The sequence below is a fragment of the Chinchilla lanigera genome, unplaced genomic scaffold (genome assembly GCF_000276665.1).
Source record: "Chinchilla lanigera isolate Chin_1 unplaced genomic scaffold, ChiLan1.0 scaffold00212, whole genome shotgun sequence".
In the NCBI taxonomy this organism is placed as follows: domain Eukaryota; kingdom Metazoa; phylum Chordata; class Mammalia; order Rodentia; family Chinchillidae; genus Chinchilla; species Chinchilla lanigera.
Window position 1 is genome coordinate 68,361 of NW_004955613.1, and position 17,715 is coordinate 86,075.

The 17,715-nt window shown below is 44.7% G+C and overlaps 1 protein-coding gene and 1 pseudogene across 1 annotated transcript in view; one reads left to right on the plus strand and one right to left on the minus strand.

Moving 5' to 3' along the window:
• The window catches only part of LOC102026379, a 20,979-nt pseudogene extending 8,040 nt beyond the window's left edge, over nucleotides 1–12,939 (minus strand).
• LOC102026698 (butyrophilin subfamily 1 member A1-like) overlaps nucleotides 12,938–17,715 on the plus strand; it is a 36,565-nt gene continuing 31,787 nt past the window's right edge. The window contains exons 1-2 of the mRNA XM_013510132.1: nucleotides 12,938–13,136; nucleotides 13,959–14,249. Of these exons, the coding sequence (XP_013365586.1) occupies nucleotides 12,938–13,136; nucleotides 13,959–14,249 (490 nt within the window). The remainder of the gene's footprint in view (nucleotides 13,137–13,958; nucleotides 14,250–17,715) is intronic.

Sequence of the window (17,715 nt, forward strand, 5' to 3'; positions counted from 1 at the left end):
CTACGTCAGTTACTACACAAGATTACATGTTATTTACTTCTCCCTATTTCAGAAATAAATGGTTTGAGTTGCTGTTAGGGCTTGTATCTAGATGTCACCTAAAGCCTCAGGTACCCACGGGGAGCTGTGGGAGTGACTGGGTCGTGCTGTGACCCTGGATTCGCTGCTGCTGAGTGTATAGCTGGGTGTGAGGCGGGGAGGGGAGGCTGGAGGAGGTGGGCTGGAAGGGTCTCTCTTGTTGCGGGAAGGATTGAGTCAGTTGAGTCAAAATTCAGTCAGGAAGGAGCTCAGGTGAAGAAAGGAAATTTTATTAAGGCCGGCAGACTGCAGAGGACTGATCTCCAAAGGCTCTGATTACAGAGTTTGTCTTTTTCATAGTGCGGCAAGCAGAAGTTACAAAAACTAGATAAGCTTTAGCTGAAGGCCGTGGTACAATGGCGATCTTGTGAGTATAACTACATGTAGCAAAGTTGTTTCTAGCACATTCACAGAAGCTTCAGTTTATGACAAATCATGATTTAGCTGAGTTCAGTGACAGAGAACAGATGCCTGCGGCTCTGCTGAACAAAATGACTTCAGCTAGGTCAGGATTTCTGTCTCCCTTGCTCCTCTTCCCTGGATCCGGCCCTGCTTCCTGCCCTCCACGCCATGGGGAGCCTCCTCTGCAACGCCCCTCTGCCCTGCTGCCCTGCCTTGGAGCCAGCGGGCTACAACTCAGACCTCTGCAAGCGTGAGCCAAAGTAAACCTGTCCATCTTTCAGTTGTGGGTGTTGGGCTTGGTGTCCTAGCAAGGAGAAAGCAACTAAGACTGTGGTGGGGAATTGCGTGCTTTTATTTAACTAGAATTTAAATGCATATATTAACAGATTTTGTGCACATTAATAGACTATCTTTCCCCTTAGTTATATATTCATAAAGTTTTGGAATTTATATTAGTATGTCCATGGTTGCAATACATAATAATTGCATTCATCAAGGAGAACTGGAGCATATGCACAGCACAACTGGACACTTCTCTTCCTTACCTTTACTTACATCTCATCTGTCTCAGATTCCCATCCCAACTTCATAAAATCTACCTCCCTGTTCTCTGTCTTTTACTTTCTTCTTTAAAGTATTTACACTTCAGGCTGTTATATAAGAAAAACTATGTGACATTTAACCCTCTGAGTCTGATTTATTGCATGTAGCATTATGGAGTCCAGGTGCATTGATTTCCTAGGTGTGATTCAGTTTATCCTTCTTTCTGGCTGAGTAGTACTCTTGTGTATACCCTATGTTTTATTTATCCTCTCACATGTTGGTGCATGTAACATGCAGGCCACTTGCAAGGTTAAGTATTGTGAGTTGTGCTGCTATAAACAAGAACACACATGCATCACTGTAATATGATGGATTTAACTCTTTTGGTTACACACCCAGAAGTCTAGCTGGGTCAAGTGGAGTGGCCATTTTTAAGTTTTTGAGGAATCTCCATGCTAATTTCTGTGTTAGCTGTACTAGTTTACATTCCCACTAACTCTGTTGTATAAGTACTGCGTGATAATGATTCGCCCCACTGGAGCGTCCACGTTCCCACTAACACTAAAAAGATTTCCTTTTCCCACACAGCCCATTTTTTACAAGGTCTTTAAATTGAAGTTCTTGACATTAGTAATAACATTAATATCATCTAGGAATAAACATTTTATCCTCTGTTCATCAGGAAATGTAGAAAGTGTGTCCACTTGTCTTCATGCTAATCATTTTGTTACTTCCTGTTCTTCTAATACCTACCTTGACAGTCATGATGTAATTTTATTTCTCTCAAAACAAGGTTGTGTGTGCCTGCATTGAAATTGTTTTTTGTGGGTTTTTCTGTCTTTTTGAGACAGGGTCTCACTATGCAGTTCAGGCTGACCTTGAGCTCACTGTGTAGCCCAGGCTGGTCTCGAACTCGCAACAATCCTTCTGTTCAGCCTCCTAAGTGCTGGGTTTACAGGCGTGCAGCACCACGCTCAGCTGAAATTGATTTTATTCTGCACCATCATATAGCTTTCCAAGGCTTCTGTCATACTTTTTCTATTGTAAATTTTAATTTATCTGCTGTTCCTTTGTAATACTTGCTTTTACTGTTTATTTCTTGACATAATCAGACTATTTTTAACTTATAAACATAATAAAATGTTCTTTTAATTTTAATCAGATAATAATTCTAAGTGAGTTTAATCCATTCACATTTTGATATGCAGGCCTTTTAGCATATAATTCATTATTTTTGAAATCTTGTTGTTCATTCCTGTTTTCACTTATCTTTCAGAAATTTCTTTTTTTTTATTTTCCTGCATCATTTCTGATTAAAAGTCTTCTTTGTATTTCTCTTTGTTCTTCTTTTTTTTTCTTTTTGTTTTTTCTTCCAGTGCCAGGACTCGAACTCATGCCCTTGAGCTTGCCAGGCAGGCGCTTTGCCACTGAGCTAAATCCCCAGCCCCTGTATTTCTCTTTCTTGAAAAATTATGTCATTATTAATATTTTCCTTTAAAATACAAGTTTTTCAAACTCATCTTCAGATTTGTAATTTGTTTTTATACTCATCCTACAAGTTACTTTCAACTTGCTATGTAAGATGAATCTTAGAACTAACTTCTTTAGAATGAAAAATTCTATTATTTAATTAATTAGTAGGAACTAATTAATGGTTTAGTTCTTTTCATATATGATTCCAATTTGTTAAGAGTTATTAGTGGAGACAGAGCACTGTTTTGATCTAATATTCTTAAATGAGGAGTTTCTCTCCTCCTAAGGCACTGATCTTTTTAAAGCCTCATCACACAGGGACTTTTACATTTATGTTAGTTATATTAATAACATTATTAAATTCATCTAGGATTTAACAAATTTTCATTAAATGAAATTTATGTATAATAAAAGATGATGTCATTTGTGTATTACTTTTACCTTTTTATAGACTTCCAAATTGAGATGTTTCACTCAGAGAAGTAATGGGTTAACATATGCAGCCGCAAATAAGTTATGAATTACACTAATGAGCTGCCTGCCACTAGAAGTAAATGGAATAATAATTAATTTGCTGTTGTTTCTTTTTTTTATTTTAATGACTAAAAGAAGGACAACACAGTAATAGGGGGACTTACCAAATTATAGACAAAGTGGTAGGACATTATCAATGGTTGTTATTTCACCTATTGGTATCTTCAAGATAGTTTCTCAGGAAAGCAAACAGACAATAGTGAGTTACAGACAAAAGTGGTAGGAAATTGTCAGTGGCTGCTGTAATACATGGTGGTATCTTCAAAGTGGTTTCTCAGGAAGACAGAGATACACAAGAAAGATCTAACAAGTAGTTATAGCCTAAGGGTTGTGAAAAATAGCGGATTACCTCCTCATCAGTGACTCCTTTCACTGAGGTATGACGGCTGGAAGGAAGACCAGGATTGAAAAGAAGGACCGAGAGACTAGCACCAGTGTCCAGCAATAGGCTGTTTACTTTTTCCTCTATAGTCATGATTACCCAGGGCTCCTCCATGGAGATGACGGTCTGGCCAGAGGGAGAAGGCTGAGTATGCCCTGGACCCCTTCATTCCTGTTGGACCAGCTGGTAGGAGGCATCTGAGCTCTGGGGCCTTCACTTCAGAGGGCAGTCCGACCTCTAGTGGTCACCTTTACAGTTGGGGCATGGCCCAGGGGGCTTCTTAGGGCAGTCTCTCTTGAGGTGGCCTGCCTTTTGACAGTGGTAGCAGATGAATATAACATTGAGTTCTTCTTGGGGCCCCAAGAATCAGACTTAGGGTCTGTTTCTCTTAGTGCTGCAGCAAAGGCAGCTGCTTTTTCTCCATCTGTTTGTTTTCTCTCTTTGGCCTCCTCCTTGTCAAGGCTATAAAATACTGAGGAGGTAATTCTTACTAACATCTCAAGTGAGCTCTCTGGGGCAAAAGCCACTTTTTGTAGCTTTTTTCTATCTGGGGCTGACTGAGTAATAAACTTATCTTTAAGAATAATTTGTCCCTCTACTGATCTGGGATCCAGGGAAGTATGCTTTATCAATGCCTCTTGGAAGTGATCTAAGAAAGCAGAGGGGTGTTCCATTTTTTTGGGCCTCCATCTCAGCCGTCAATGGAGCACCCATGCTAATCATCTCTCCAGCCTCCCATCACATTGGGACCCCACAACCACTTAGTGTCCTCTCTGTAACCATCAACACAGGCAGCAGGAACATGTGGGTGAAGTCCTTGGCCTGCAGGTCAGTCTCAGCACCATCAGGTGCAAAGTGTCCCAAGTGGGTAACCCAGACATATACCTTCTCCAAGAAGGCAGTTCTGCAGCATCTGAATATTGGACACCTGCATAATCCATGAAGTCTTGGTGCAGACCTCTCCGGAGCTCCACTCGCTCCTCCACCGCAGCCTGCAGTTAGGTGAAGAATGGCCCCCAGGGGGTCTCTCCGGGTGCTGCGCAAGGTCCTCCTGGTTTCCAGCTCCCAAATGGCTCCCAAGTCCCCAGTCAGCTCGACCTCTGAGCCGTCGGGCGTTGGTACTCTCGTGTTCTCAGAGACCTTATTCACCAGCTGCTCCTCCACTGACTCCGGACCTTTCTGGCGGTCAAGGTCAGGGCCAAGAGCGACCTGCTGTGTGGCATGTTTTCCCAGAGGTTGCTCCATGTCGGGATGGTTCACACATGTCTCTGGGCGGGCCTCTGCGGCCAGCATGCGCAGGGCTGATTGTGTTGGTGCTTCTCTGTGGCATGATAGTTCTCACCCACACAGCAGGGGCTGGCCTGAGGGTGCTTCCCAGACTCCAACTGCCTGCTTCCTGGAAGCCTCTGCAGCTGGGAGCCACCTGTGGTTTCTTAAATAAAGTTATTTGGTCCCCTTTGGGATCTAAAACTTTGCCTCCGTGAATAGATCCTAGTTATTTGTGGATGTTTCCACCCTGAATTTATAATGCCTGGAAAATGACATTTATCTGCTGTGCCCCCATTTCATTCTGTAAAAGTATATTATACATCTCAACTAGTAAGGAGAAGACCTCAGGGACTGTGGCCAACCTCTACCCTGAAACGAATCATGGGAAGTTGGGCCCACAATGCTGAGTGTACAGATTAACAGCCACAGCTCTCCTGCTAGTTTTCTTTCCCTTTTGGCACTGGGAGTGGACCCAGGGCATTCCCACACCAGCCTCTAATTTTTTATTTTGGGGCAGGATCTTGTTAAGTTCCCCAACGTGGGCTTGAACTTGCCATCCTCTTGCCTCAGCCTCCCTCCCTGAGTGCTGAGATGACAGCTCAGTGCTGCCCTGCCAGGCTCTCTTGTTGCTTTCAAACTAATTCCCATGGGTTGGAGGAGAACATTGTGAAACAAAACAAATTCTGAGTAGTGTTCAATCCGATGAGCTCTAGAGATTGAAGAAGGCCTTGTTCTCCTGACATCTCCTTTCTGGGTGAGGATTTGAAACTTAGACCCTCTTCTGGAAAATTACATATCACCTGTCTATGCTCACTGCAGGGAACAGGTGTCCTGATGTCAGGAGACTGGGCAGGTGAGTGTGCTGCTCTTCACCCTGGCCCTGGAGAGGAGCTCTTCCTGCAGGTCTCTGTCTGTCTCTGTCTCTCTCTGTCTCTTTCTTACTCTCTTTCTGTCTCTATCTCTCTCTGACTGTCTCTGTCTGTGTGTCTCTCTGTCTCTCTTTCTCTCTCTGTCTCCGTCTATGTCTCTCTCTCTGTCTCTCCTCCCACTCCTTGCCAAGTAGCTCTCTGGTTCTCTGTGTCTCTCTCTCTCTCCACCATCCTCCTCCTGTTGCTGTGTCAGGCGGCTTCTCACTGAGTGACTCAAGCTGTGCAAAATGGGAACAGTTGACAAGAGAGTAGACACAAAACCCAGAGAAGCCTTCAGCATAGACTCAAGGAAGTGACAAATAGAAAATGAGATTTTAAACAAGACAGAGGGAGAACCCTAGTAATAGGCACCCACGGAAAGGAGAGGGTTTCGGGTGCAGGAAGGCTGAGTCTGTAGGAACAGGAGGCTCCAGGCTTTGATTTCTGCACCTCTGTATCTACAGTGTTCTTGGAAATGGAGTTGGGCATCTGGGTTAGCGGCAGATCACTGTCCTACCATGCGTGGTGTCCATGCCTCAGTCCACAGCACCAAAAAAGAGGAAAAGACACATGTCAGCAATGCTGCTCAGTGTCTCCTCAGAGCTATGCCCTGTGGTAGAGCATGTGCTGTAGAAGATACTCCACAGTGCATGCAACCCTTCAGCACATGCTGGAGCACTTAATGTGCATTTCCTTAAATACTACAGTTTAATATTTCATTAAAGTAACTTACCCTGTGCATAAAATGATCAGGAAGCCTGGTTTGAAATAAGTATATTATACTCTATAAGATCATAAATCTGAGAACTCAATTTTGTTTAAGAGGTCTAACTACAGTGTTTGTACTACTACTGAGATAGAATATTCAAAATAATGAAGTTAGCTATGTTTTTCCAGTTGTATGAGATTAAAACTTACTTTGCCAGACCTCCATGCATAAGCAACATATTGTCTCACTAGTGTAAGAACCTGGAAGAGTGAATAAAAATTAGGAGGTATGACAGACATTCTGAAGTGAAAGGAAAAGGCTCAAAAACAAAGAGCAACTGGGGTGAGGGAACAGAGAAAAGAAAGAAGGGGAAATTATGTATGTATATACATACAGGGCAGCTAACAGAGTTGTACTACTGACTTCAATCACTTTACTGAAAGGAACAGTCAGTGATTAGTTATTTCATCAGTCTTGCATGTCTCTGTTTTCCTGAGAAACCACTTTGAAGACATCAATATGTAAGACAACAACCATTGTTAATTTCCTACCACTTTGTCTGTAACTCTGTATTTTATGTATTGTTCTTACGCTATTTTGTAAATGGATGTCTGTTTGTTAATATGTTTTCCTTCTTTTATTCTTAAAATAAATTTTAAAACCTTATTTTGCTTAGGGATTAGGAATACAAACTTTATTAAATGAAAACTACATAAATTTATGATTTTAATGATGTTAGAGAATGGAATTATTTTCAACTGTGCATTTTCACCTGTACATGATAGGAAATTAACTGTTTTGCTAAATCTATTGCTTTTAAGAAATGGGCAAAATACCCAATACTGGAAGAATAGCACGGGGCTTTGTATTATAGATGATGAAATTAAAAGAAGAAGATAAGACTTCACCTTGAAAGATCTTTTCTAATTCATTAAAAATAGGGGGTCATATGATACAAATGAGATTTAGGATTATACAAGGAGATCTCACACATAGTTATTACTTCATTTGAAATACATTCATCTTCAGCGTTCAAGTTGGCATTGAAGGAAAGCATTTGACCTCAGCATCCACTAAGAGCCTCAGTCTACACCCCTCTGTCACAGACAAATGCTTGCTGGGGTCATTGAGCTCCTAAATTCTCATGGGATTATTTTGTCAAAGGAAGAAATTTCCCCACTCTCGGTGGCACAGCCAACCCCATCTCCACAACTTGTGGAGTGGGTTTCTCTCCTACACCTGGGGAAACTAACCCTGTGTTGCCTAGGAACAAGGAAATGACTGTCCCTAATGCAGTTACCAAGCAACATGGTACTGAGAATCCCAACGACCCATGCTCACCACCCTCTTTTACTTCTACAGATATAACTAGCTTGACATATCAGAAGGCTCCTCAAAGTTACGGACACAGGGTGACCCATGGGTCTACTATACTCACAAAGAACTTCTTGAGTTTTCCAGGCATTACAAGCAGTGGTCGAGTAGTGGATTTTAAAGATGTGGAATAAGAGCAGAGGAAATATTCTTCTGGATTTCTGGATCAGGCTGAGTTTCTTGATATGACACCCTTAGGTAGAGATTCTAAATTCGTTTCAGTTCATGGAGCTAAGAAAACGGTATCAAAATTCTATTTGTCTGGTGGGCAGAAGTATGGTTTAAAAGATGGCCCACTGTGAATGAGCTAGAGAGGCCTAATATCCCTTAATATATTATTGATTCTCAAAGCCTCAGGGAAAGGGGAATTCTGGAGTGAATTTTCCAGGTAAAACACACTCTTCCACACTGATAAGACCGGAAGATATTCTCTGCCCTAATAATTAAGAAACAGTGTTTAGAGGGAAGTACTAGCAGTTTTGAAGAGCCCTGTCATTGCTCTTCTCTATGTCCCCGACCTTAACGTGGGTAGCAGTCACTCAGTTGGGGACCCTAAAATTGATGGGTTTAATTGGATCACAGAATGGCAGGGGTCAGGTGGCAATGCCCAACTCTAAAGCCAGGTGTGCATACTTACCATAATAAGCAGCAGATGTGAAGCAGTGATCAGCATGGTCTGACACTTGTAGACCTGTGGCACTGGATGATTAGCCATGGTTGTCCCAAAAGTGACATGGACAGGAAGCCTACTAAAGTCTTATTTGACTCATATAACCAGCAAAATTTTAGAGTAAATGAGCAAAGATCAACCAGAGAATCATGGCCCCGGCTGAGTTCAGCCAGGTAGCAGACTTAGACATCCCTGAAAGGATACAGTTCTGGGTCCCTCTGAGGGAGAAGAATCACAGTGCACTGCCAGAAAGTTATCTTTCAGTCTTTCTCCCATCCTTCCCCCAAAGGGACCCAGGGTCCCTTTTCTGGTGACCATCCTTAGGGGCAAGGGAGAGGATCAGACATTCGGGGACTACTAGACACTGGTTCTGAACTAGTACTGATTCCTGGAGATCTGAACATCCCTGTGGCCCTACAGTAAGAGTCAGGGCCTGTGAAGATCTGCTGATCAGTAAGGTTTTGGCCACAGTCTGACTCACGGTCCCTGGATCCATACCATAGTCATTATCCCATTTGTGGAAGGCATAATTGGGACAGGTATTCTTCTTACTTTGCAGAATGTGCACATTGTTTCCATAACCTGTAATGTGAGGGATATCCTTCATAGTGGGAAAGGCCAAGGAGAAGCCAAAGAGTTTGACAATATGTACACTGATTTGTCTCAGGTGTGCCGAGTCCATTTGGTGGGGGTTGTTGTGATTTGCCCTGAGGTGGTGGTTGAATGAAAGCAATATAGCTGCATCTTTTTCTCTAATTTCTAACCCTTCTTTGCCTCTTCTGCCTGGTCCCAGTTATCACAGACCTTGAAAGCTGTAACACTAGGGTTGGTTTCAGTGTATGGAACCTGCCCTAGGTTTTTGCAACTGACTTCTCCTTGGAGCTGCCTGCAGTATAAAAGACACGGTCAGGAGGGCTCTCGTTAATGCTGACCCAGGTCAGTGTTACCAGAAGGCCTCTATCAAGTGATCTGAAAATACTCTGGTGTCCTCTTCCCCTTTTGTGTTGCCTCTTTAACTCTGTCATAACTGACAGGCTTAACTGAACACCTTTTCCTTCCTTCTGAAGGACAAGTTATGAAATGCTCCACTCTACTCTCCGTGAGGTGTTATTCAGGACCTGTGCAGGAGGCTGAGTCCTCTGCAGATCTCTCAACGTCGAGGTCTGCAGTGTGAGCCTCAGACCACCAGCTCCTTCTGCAGCCTCTTCAAGAATAGGTTTTTCCCATCAGGAGTGCAACAGTGAGGTAACACTGCGATCAGGTCCCTCCATGTAAGGAAAAAAGTTCCACTCTGCTTAATAAATTCACCCCTAAACCCATCAGCAGTCTCAAAAAATGCTGTCACATATTTATTCTGAGCCATGCCAAAACTTTTTCTGTCATTTAAAAGGGAGCAGGTACTGTATAATGTTAACAGATTCCCCTCAAAAAAATGGGGCACTCTTTTGTGTCTCAATACCAATCCTACTGGGGATGACATGGAGAGAGGTTTTGATGGGGATGAAGATGAGTGGACTTCTGCCTTAGGAGAGGGATCAGATCCAATGGAGGGGAAAGAGCACCATCCGCTGCTCAGGAGACGGAGAGGGTTGCCTGGCTCCAGGAAATGCAGGGCCTTGTACTGAGTATGGGGTGCGAAGAACTGCCAATGAACTGTGGATTAAGAGCAGGAGACTGTGAGGATGTGTATGTTGGGCTCTGTGGAGCTCTGGGGTGTGGAAGCTGCAGCCACACAGACTTGACTAGAGTTCTGACGTCCAGGGTCTTGGAGTAACTTCAGAACACCTGGATGCAAGTGATGACAAGTGTTTGTTTTCCCTTTTACAGAACAGATCCAGCTGCAGAATGCTATTATATTTTAATGACCCATTCTTTAGCCAGTAGGTATGTTTTCCTAGTTTGTACTGAGGCCGGGCTGTGTAGCAAAACAAGATCAGGCTCTTTTTCTTTAAAGGATCCTCCTTAAATGTGCCTCAATTAGCCAAAGGGCATCAAAATGGTGCACCCTCAGAAATACTCTGTAGGGCTCCCTTGTTCAGTAGGAGGTTTACAAGGCTGAGTGTCAAAAACTTGAACTCACTATTCTCAAAATCAGGAGTTTTTTTAAGTAACACACCCTTAGAATCTCTAAGAAAATACCATCATTAGAATCAAATCAGACTAGATTACAATAATAGTACAACAAAAATACAAGGACCAATATCTTCCCAGGTACACAATGTAAATAAAGTCTTGAGTCACTTGCACAGATGCAGGAGTAATACAGAGGAGATGGCTGAAAAATCAAGCAATGCTACAAACCAAGCCACAGAAACACTACCTTGAAAACTGAGAATGTCTAGTACTAGATTAACCATGAGTAATCAAGTTTGCAGTGGACCTAAATACAATCCAGAGGAAGTTTCTCCAAAGGATGAATAGGGCATAACTGCATGTTTAGAATTCAAAATTGAGAATTATAAAACCAGTGAATCCTGTCTGGGCATAAAGTGGAGAACCTTTCACAAAATCAGGAGTCTTTAATGACTTGTTATTATCCGGGAAAGAGAAAAGAAATTGTCTCAAGAGACAAATGAAAAGAGGCAAAGTATCAAAAACCGGGTTATATAACCCTAAGTTATCGCAGGATGATCAGCCCTGCAGTCTCCCAAGAGAGTGGATGTCAAAGGTTTAAATAAAATGCAGACAAGGTAATGATTTTAGGACCCCAGGGGGACTAACTCTTTTACAGCTTCAGTATTCTCTGAGTGAGCCAAAGATTGCTCTGGACGGCCCGTATTTATTTGGTTTTCAAACAAAAGGAGAGGACACTCAAGAAAAAGCGGGAATCTCACAGGACCTTGGGAGAATTTTCCCAAGTAGTAAATTATGTCGATCAGGAGAAATCCCTTATCTTTAGGTTGGTATTTATTGTAGGAGTGCGGGGCCTGCAGCTGCAGTCTCCTTGTAGTTAATTGGGGTGGGAGGGAAACGTCCTCAGCTGCAGTCTCCTTGTCCGTGAGGAGTCACAGCTTCACAGGCCAATACAGCTCTCAGCGGTGACCAGTGACCCATAGAGATTTATTTACTATGAGTCAACTGCCCATCTTTAGACAAGGTGCCTAAGTTTCGGACAACTCCCAAGTAAACATGGAAAGCCAGTTGGATAATATTAAATCCTGCTCAGAGCCGCTTCATAGTGGTCTCCATCAGCAAAGATAGTAACAGCAGTAGGTATGAAGGGAGTGAAGCAGGGAAGGAGGGAAGAAGAGAGGGAGAGTAAAAGAGAAAGGGAGAGAGAGAAGGAGAAGGAGAGGGAGAGAGAAGGAGAGAGCAGCCATTAGAGGCATTAGAGTCACAGCTGCACAGCCAGCGATGGCCAGGGCAGGGCCTACGCCAGCAGCAACAGTGCAGGCGGCTGCTTGTCACGCAGGACGAAGGTCTGCGTTCATCATCACCGCTGTCTGCGCTCTTCCTGGACACACTGGAAAAGCAAAGTCCCCTCTGCCTTGACAAATGCTGCCTAGCAGCCTAGAGCTCTTTTCACGATTCCAGTGGAAATCGAGAGTCAGCAAAGCGCAGCTCTGGAGACCCGATGTCACCAGATGGATGACTGGGGAATGCTGGATCCAACAGTTCTCAGCCGGCTGCTGGTCACTGCCACTGCGGCCACCACCATCCAAGCCCAGCTCCTGGCACAGGCCACAGGCCGTGCCTGCTGGTCTTGGTCCCGCTGCTGATCTTTGTTGACTGCTGGGCTCTGGAGCACTTCTGTGCTAAGGGCCCTAGTGTTTAGTTGGGAAACACACATCATATTGATGATAACGTCTCTCCAAGTTCCTCCTTACCCTGCCTTCTGGGCCACCTGGAGCACAGAAGTCCCCACGTTTTCTTGGCCACAGCTGGACTGAATGGCCATGAGGCTGTGGGGCTCACAGGGCAGGATGAGGTCCTCTGAGGATGACACAGGAGGGCAGGTACCCAGGTGCAGGGAGGGTCTTGACTTGTTTCTTTTTAACCTTAAACTAGCCTGTCCCACCACTCCTTCATGCCTCCAGCAAAAGTATCCTGCCCTCCCCCTGCACTTCTCACTGGAAAAAATAAAAGCTGGGGAGTTCTTGTCTTTGCCTATTCTGAGGCTGTGAACTCCCAGCCCCCATGTCATACATAACTGAATTAGTTTCTGGTTTTTCTTTTCATCCTGCACTGTCACTTCAAACAGACAGTTGGGCATCTTGGCCAAGTCCCCAGTAGTGTTTATTGCTGCATCTTCTGAAATGACCTCTGTGTCCACACCCCTCAGGGTGAAAGTCCCAAGTAGACTCACAGGATCGTCAGAGCCGCACTGACTGAGACGTGAGTCCCTGGCGGTTACAGCACCACGGGAGTAAGTCTGCTTCACACCAGGGCCTGTGCACCACAAAGGAGGGAGTTCCCTGCAGGGAGCTCTGCTGGACTCGCCAGGAGGCAAGAGAGGGAGTGGAGGGAGGCAGGCAGAGTGGCCAAGACTCAGCATGCTGCGGCCTAGGCCTGGGTGTGGGCAGCGGTGTACCCGGGCTCCAGGCCTGGTCTCTTCAGCGAGTCTGTCTGTAGACCCTGCCCCGGGCCAAGAGGCCATGCACCGGCTCCAGAGCTGCTGCTCTGCTGTTGGAAGCAGCTCACCTCAGGCTTGGGTGGTGTTCATGTCGCTCCTGGTGTCGGGGTTAAGTCCAGGGTCTGCAGGCTCGGGCAGGAACATCAGCAGGGCAACGCCTGCTGGACAGAGCCGCCAGATCCTGGAGGAGACCAGAGCAGGGACCGCGCAGGACAGCGAGGGTGAGAAGCCATGATGGACTGAGGTCCTAGGTGTAGGACTCAGATACCGGAAGTGCGCTGCTCCTCCACTAGGGGGCGCGCGAGTCAGCGCAGGGGACACAGTACAATTGAGGTGACTGCATGGGGTTCTGACAGGAGGACATTACCATGCTTTATGCTTTATGTCATGAAAGGGGAAACTGCTGCACAGACACTTAGGTCTCCTGGCAACAGAGGCTGTCTGAACCTGCAACCGTGAATGCTCACTTGTCCATCGTGCTTGGATTATAAAAGTGGATGTCCCCAGCTCAGCATGACTACTGGGGCACTTTTAGTGCATGGCAGAGGCAGGTGTGGGGCCCTGAGGTGTTCTGTCTGCAACTGTAGGTAACCTGTCCTGTCCTAGGTGATGGTGTGACACCATGTTGCCAGAACACGTCCTGTGTCCCTTGGACCCAGTGAACAGCTTGGGACACTCTCACCATTAAGCGAGTGATGATCAAAGTCCTTGGGGTAGTGAGCATGGCCCTCGACGACCAGACATGAGGAAGCGTGGTGTAATCTTGCTGCTCTTCATCCCTGAACCAGGACGCTATAGATCAACATGAGACTCACAGACCAGCCCAGGTGTCCACAATTCAGGCAAGCGTGCTATTTCCGGACAAAAGGCCATTTCCACATGTATTTTAAGGCACCGCCACAAGGTTACAAGTGTCATGACAGTAAACTCAGAAAGTCCTGCCGTGCAGGTAGGTACATAGGAGGAAAACCAAAATCTCCACATCTGCTGGACTAGGAACAGTGGCCTGTCAAGACTCCCACCCCTTTCTGGCGCTGACTCAGATAAATGGCATACTCCATCTCTCAAAATACACAATGCCCTGAGGCCGCCGGGCTGGGGGCACACCTGCCCTTTCCGGCCGGACCCAGCCCCCGACCCCCTACCCCGGCCGCGCAAGCACCGGGAAAGGCAGGCAGCAGGCACCCGGGAAGCGGAGCAGAGATGTGCACGGGCCCTCGGGTTGGCCGTCGCCCTGAGGTCGAGCACCGACAGGCCCCAGAGAAGCTCCGACCCAGCAGGCCGCCCGGAGACGCGCGTGAACCATCCCGACGTGGAGCAACCTCTGGGAGAACGTGCCGCACGGCGGGGCGCTCTTGGCCCTGCCCTTGAGAGCCAGAAGGTCCGGAGTCAGCGGAGGAGCAGCTGGTGAACAAGGACTCGGAGAACACGAGGGTACCGATGCCCGATGACTCAGAGGTCGAGCTGACTGGGGGCGCCAGACCAAATCGGGAGCCAGAAACCAGGAGGACCTCGCGCAACACCCGGGGAGACTCCCTGGGAGTCATACCTCCCCCTAACTGTGCGGGCTGCGGTGGAGGAGTGCATGGAGCTCCGGAGAGGGCTGCACAGGGACTTCATGAATTACATGGGTGCCCAATATTCAGATTCTGTAGAACAGCCTTCATGGAGAAGGAGGAGCCCCGCAAAACCATGAGTATGGAGGAAAGAGTAGACGGCCCGGTGCTGGACACTGGTGCTGGTCTCTCGGTCCTTCTTCTCAGCCCTGGCCTTTCTTCCAGCCCGCACACCTCAGTGAGGGGAGTCACTGATGTGGAGGTAACCTGTTATTTTTCACAACCCTTGGGCTGCAACTGCTTGTTGGATCTTTCTTGCACATCTTTGTTTTCCTGAGAAACCACTTTGAGGATGCCAACATGTATTGTAGCAGCCATTGATGATTTCCTACCAATCTGTCCATAACTGTGATGTTTGCATTGTTCCTATGCTATTTCGTAAATGGATGTGTGTTTGTTACCATGCGTTTGCAATAACAACCACTGAGAATAGTCAATGATTATTTAATTGATCACTCATGTATACCTCTATTTGCTTTCCCTAGAAACCACTTTGAAGAAACCAAAGTATAGTACAACAACCATTGATAATTTCCAACCATTTTTGTCTGTAACTCACTGTTATTGGTCTATTTCCCTTCCTGAGAAACTATCTTGAAAATACCAATAGGTAAAATAACAACCACTGATAATGTCCTACCACTTTGTCTGTAAATTGGTAAATCTCCCTCTTACTACGTTATCCTTCTTCTACTCTTTAAAATAAAAAAAAAAAATGCACAATGCTAAAGTCAGAAAACCTCTCAGAGCAAACTTTACTTCCCTTGTTAGTCACATATAATTGTTTAAATTAATCAACCTCTAAAAAACATATTTAACATGAAAATTATAAATGTACTCCTAAAAAAATCTTCACCATGGCCCCGAGGTTAACCATTAACTCTAGGACCAATACTTAATTCTAACCTCATTCTAACTAAGCTAATCCTTTCCTTCACATTTTCCTATATGTCATATGTAAATGTATATTTTTTACATATAAGGGACTTTAATACACTTTCTTTTTATTTTAAAGAAAAAAATAGCAAAATAACATCAATGCAAGCAAAAACAAAACAAAAACAATAAAATTTATACAGGATTTCAAAACAAGATGATAAGAATTAACATGGTTGTTATATTACACATTGTTATCTTCAATGAAGTTGCTCAGGTTACCAGATATGAGAATGTAACACTGATCAAACAATTAAAGACAACAAGTAATAAAAGAAGTAGAAATGATACAGAGCTTCTTTAAACAAGATGGTAGGAATTCAACAATGATTTTTATATTGCATATTGTTGTCTTCAAATTAGTTTTTCTGATTACCACATATAAACATGCAAAATTGGGCAAGAAAAAATTTAAGCATTAACTGTTCCCTTCAATAAAACAATAGACATCAGCAATACACTTCTATTTTCATTTGACTTTGTATTTTGACCCCTATTCCACCCATGATGGGGTTAAATCATGGACTCATGTACCTATGGGCCAGTAGCCATAGCCTGTCCAGCAGATCAGGACCCTGCCCATCAGATACGGGGCCCACTTCAGCCTAATCTTCAATCATCCAACAGCCTTCTTCGATATTCAGGTTAGACGTTGTGGAGGACTTCATTGAGGTCAGCCCCTGGATCCCTCCTTGGGGTTAAGATTGGTTTTCTTCTACCATTTTCACAGACAATATAACTCATAGGCAGGAGAGAAGTAACTCTACTCTATAAATGTAAAATCACCCTCAGGGTCCATAATGAAAATAACATCGTATTCCACATGAGGAAACGCTCCAATCTCCTTTGATAATAATAAAGCCGGAGCAGCTTCTGACCAGAGAGCAGGAGACTGACAGGTGCAGCCCCTCACGTTCCGTGACCGTTGTTCTGGTTACTGCTGGGTTGGGGACTTTGATTTGTCTGCAGTGGGGAGACCCACACTGTCAGTGAGTCACTGTTTCCACCAAACGTGGTGCATCCTGAGGCCCCGTACTGCTGAGTGTCTCCAGTGTCCCTCCTATTGTCTAAAGAACTCACCACCCAGCTGTCAGCAGCCTCAGCCCCACAGGAGTCACAGGCCCCCCAGGAAGGCTCACGAGACACAGCCTGGATGCAGGCGAGTACCTGAGCTCAACCTCAGCCACAGACTCTGTTTTCACCTCACAGCGTTTCTTGATTTCAGTGACATAGAGGAGTAGAGCCTCCACATCAGATATTGTTTCCAATTTTACACGTGTCTCAGCTTGGTTATACACAGAGCTACAGTCAAGGCTCACACCAATCCCGTTCAGCACTGACTTATTAAGATGGCCACTGGGCTGTCTCTGATGACAATGGCCCGGGATAGGAACTCTGGGCCTGGTTTTACCCCAAACACTCATACCTAAATGTCAAGATGACCTGATTTTCCTTATGTACTGGCAAATTTGGCATTTTTTTCTTTTCTTAGTTACTAGGCAATCACGGATTTCTTGAGCTCTCTTTGCTTAGGCATTATCCTACTATATTGTACACTGTGTCCCAGAATATACTCACGTATAACCCGTGGCCATAGTAAAATCCTATGAAGGTCATTAAAATCTGGCTATTCTAAAAGTCAACAGAGAGTGTTATTTTCTTCAAGCATCATGTTGGTTTTTACGCTCAGTCTCCAGGGAGAGAACCATCCACCCATCCATTCCTGGAGTTCAAATCAGACAACAACATGCCTTAACTTGCTCATTTAATCCAAACAATACATGGAGACATTATTATCATGAAGACAGTACCTGCACACTGTGAAAATAATTATAATCTGCTAAAATTTCAGATCTGTTTTTTGTACAATGGCATAAAAATTAACAACACCACTACAGCAAATCTACAAAGACTAATTATATTAGGATTCATTTTTCTCCTTTTCATGCCCATAAGCAAACATTATTTTCACTACTAAAGCAACTTCATTCTTATTTTGTAAAATATGTTCTGCTATGTAGGTCACCTAAATATACCAAAAAATGGGCTTAAAGCCAATATTAAGACATCAAGGTACTAATAATATTATAGCTTCTTTCAAAAGAAAATGTGCTATATTTTCTTTCTTTTGTGTTTCAGGCAAGAGGCTGGTCGTTTCTAGCTCTTGGAAAGCTGACTAAGTCCACACCCAAGCATGCTCCTTATCAGGCCCCCTCAGACCTGCCCTGTGTGCCTGGTACCCGCCACC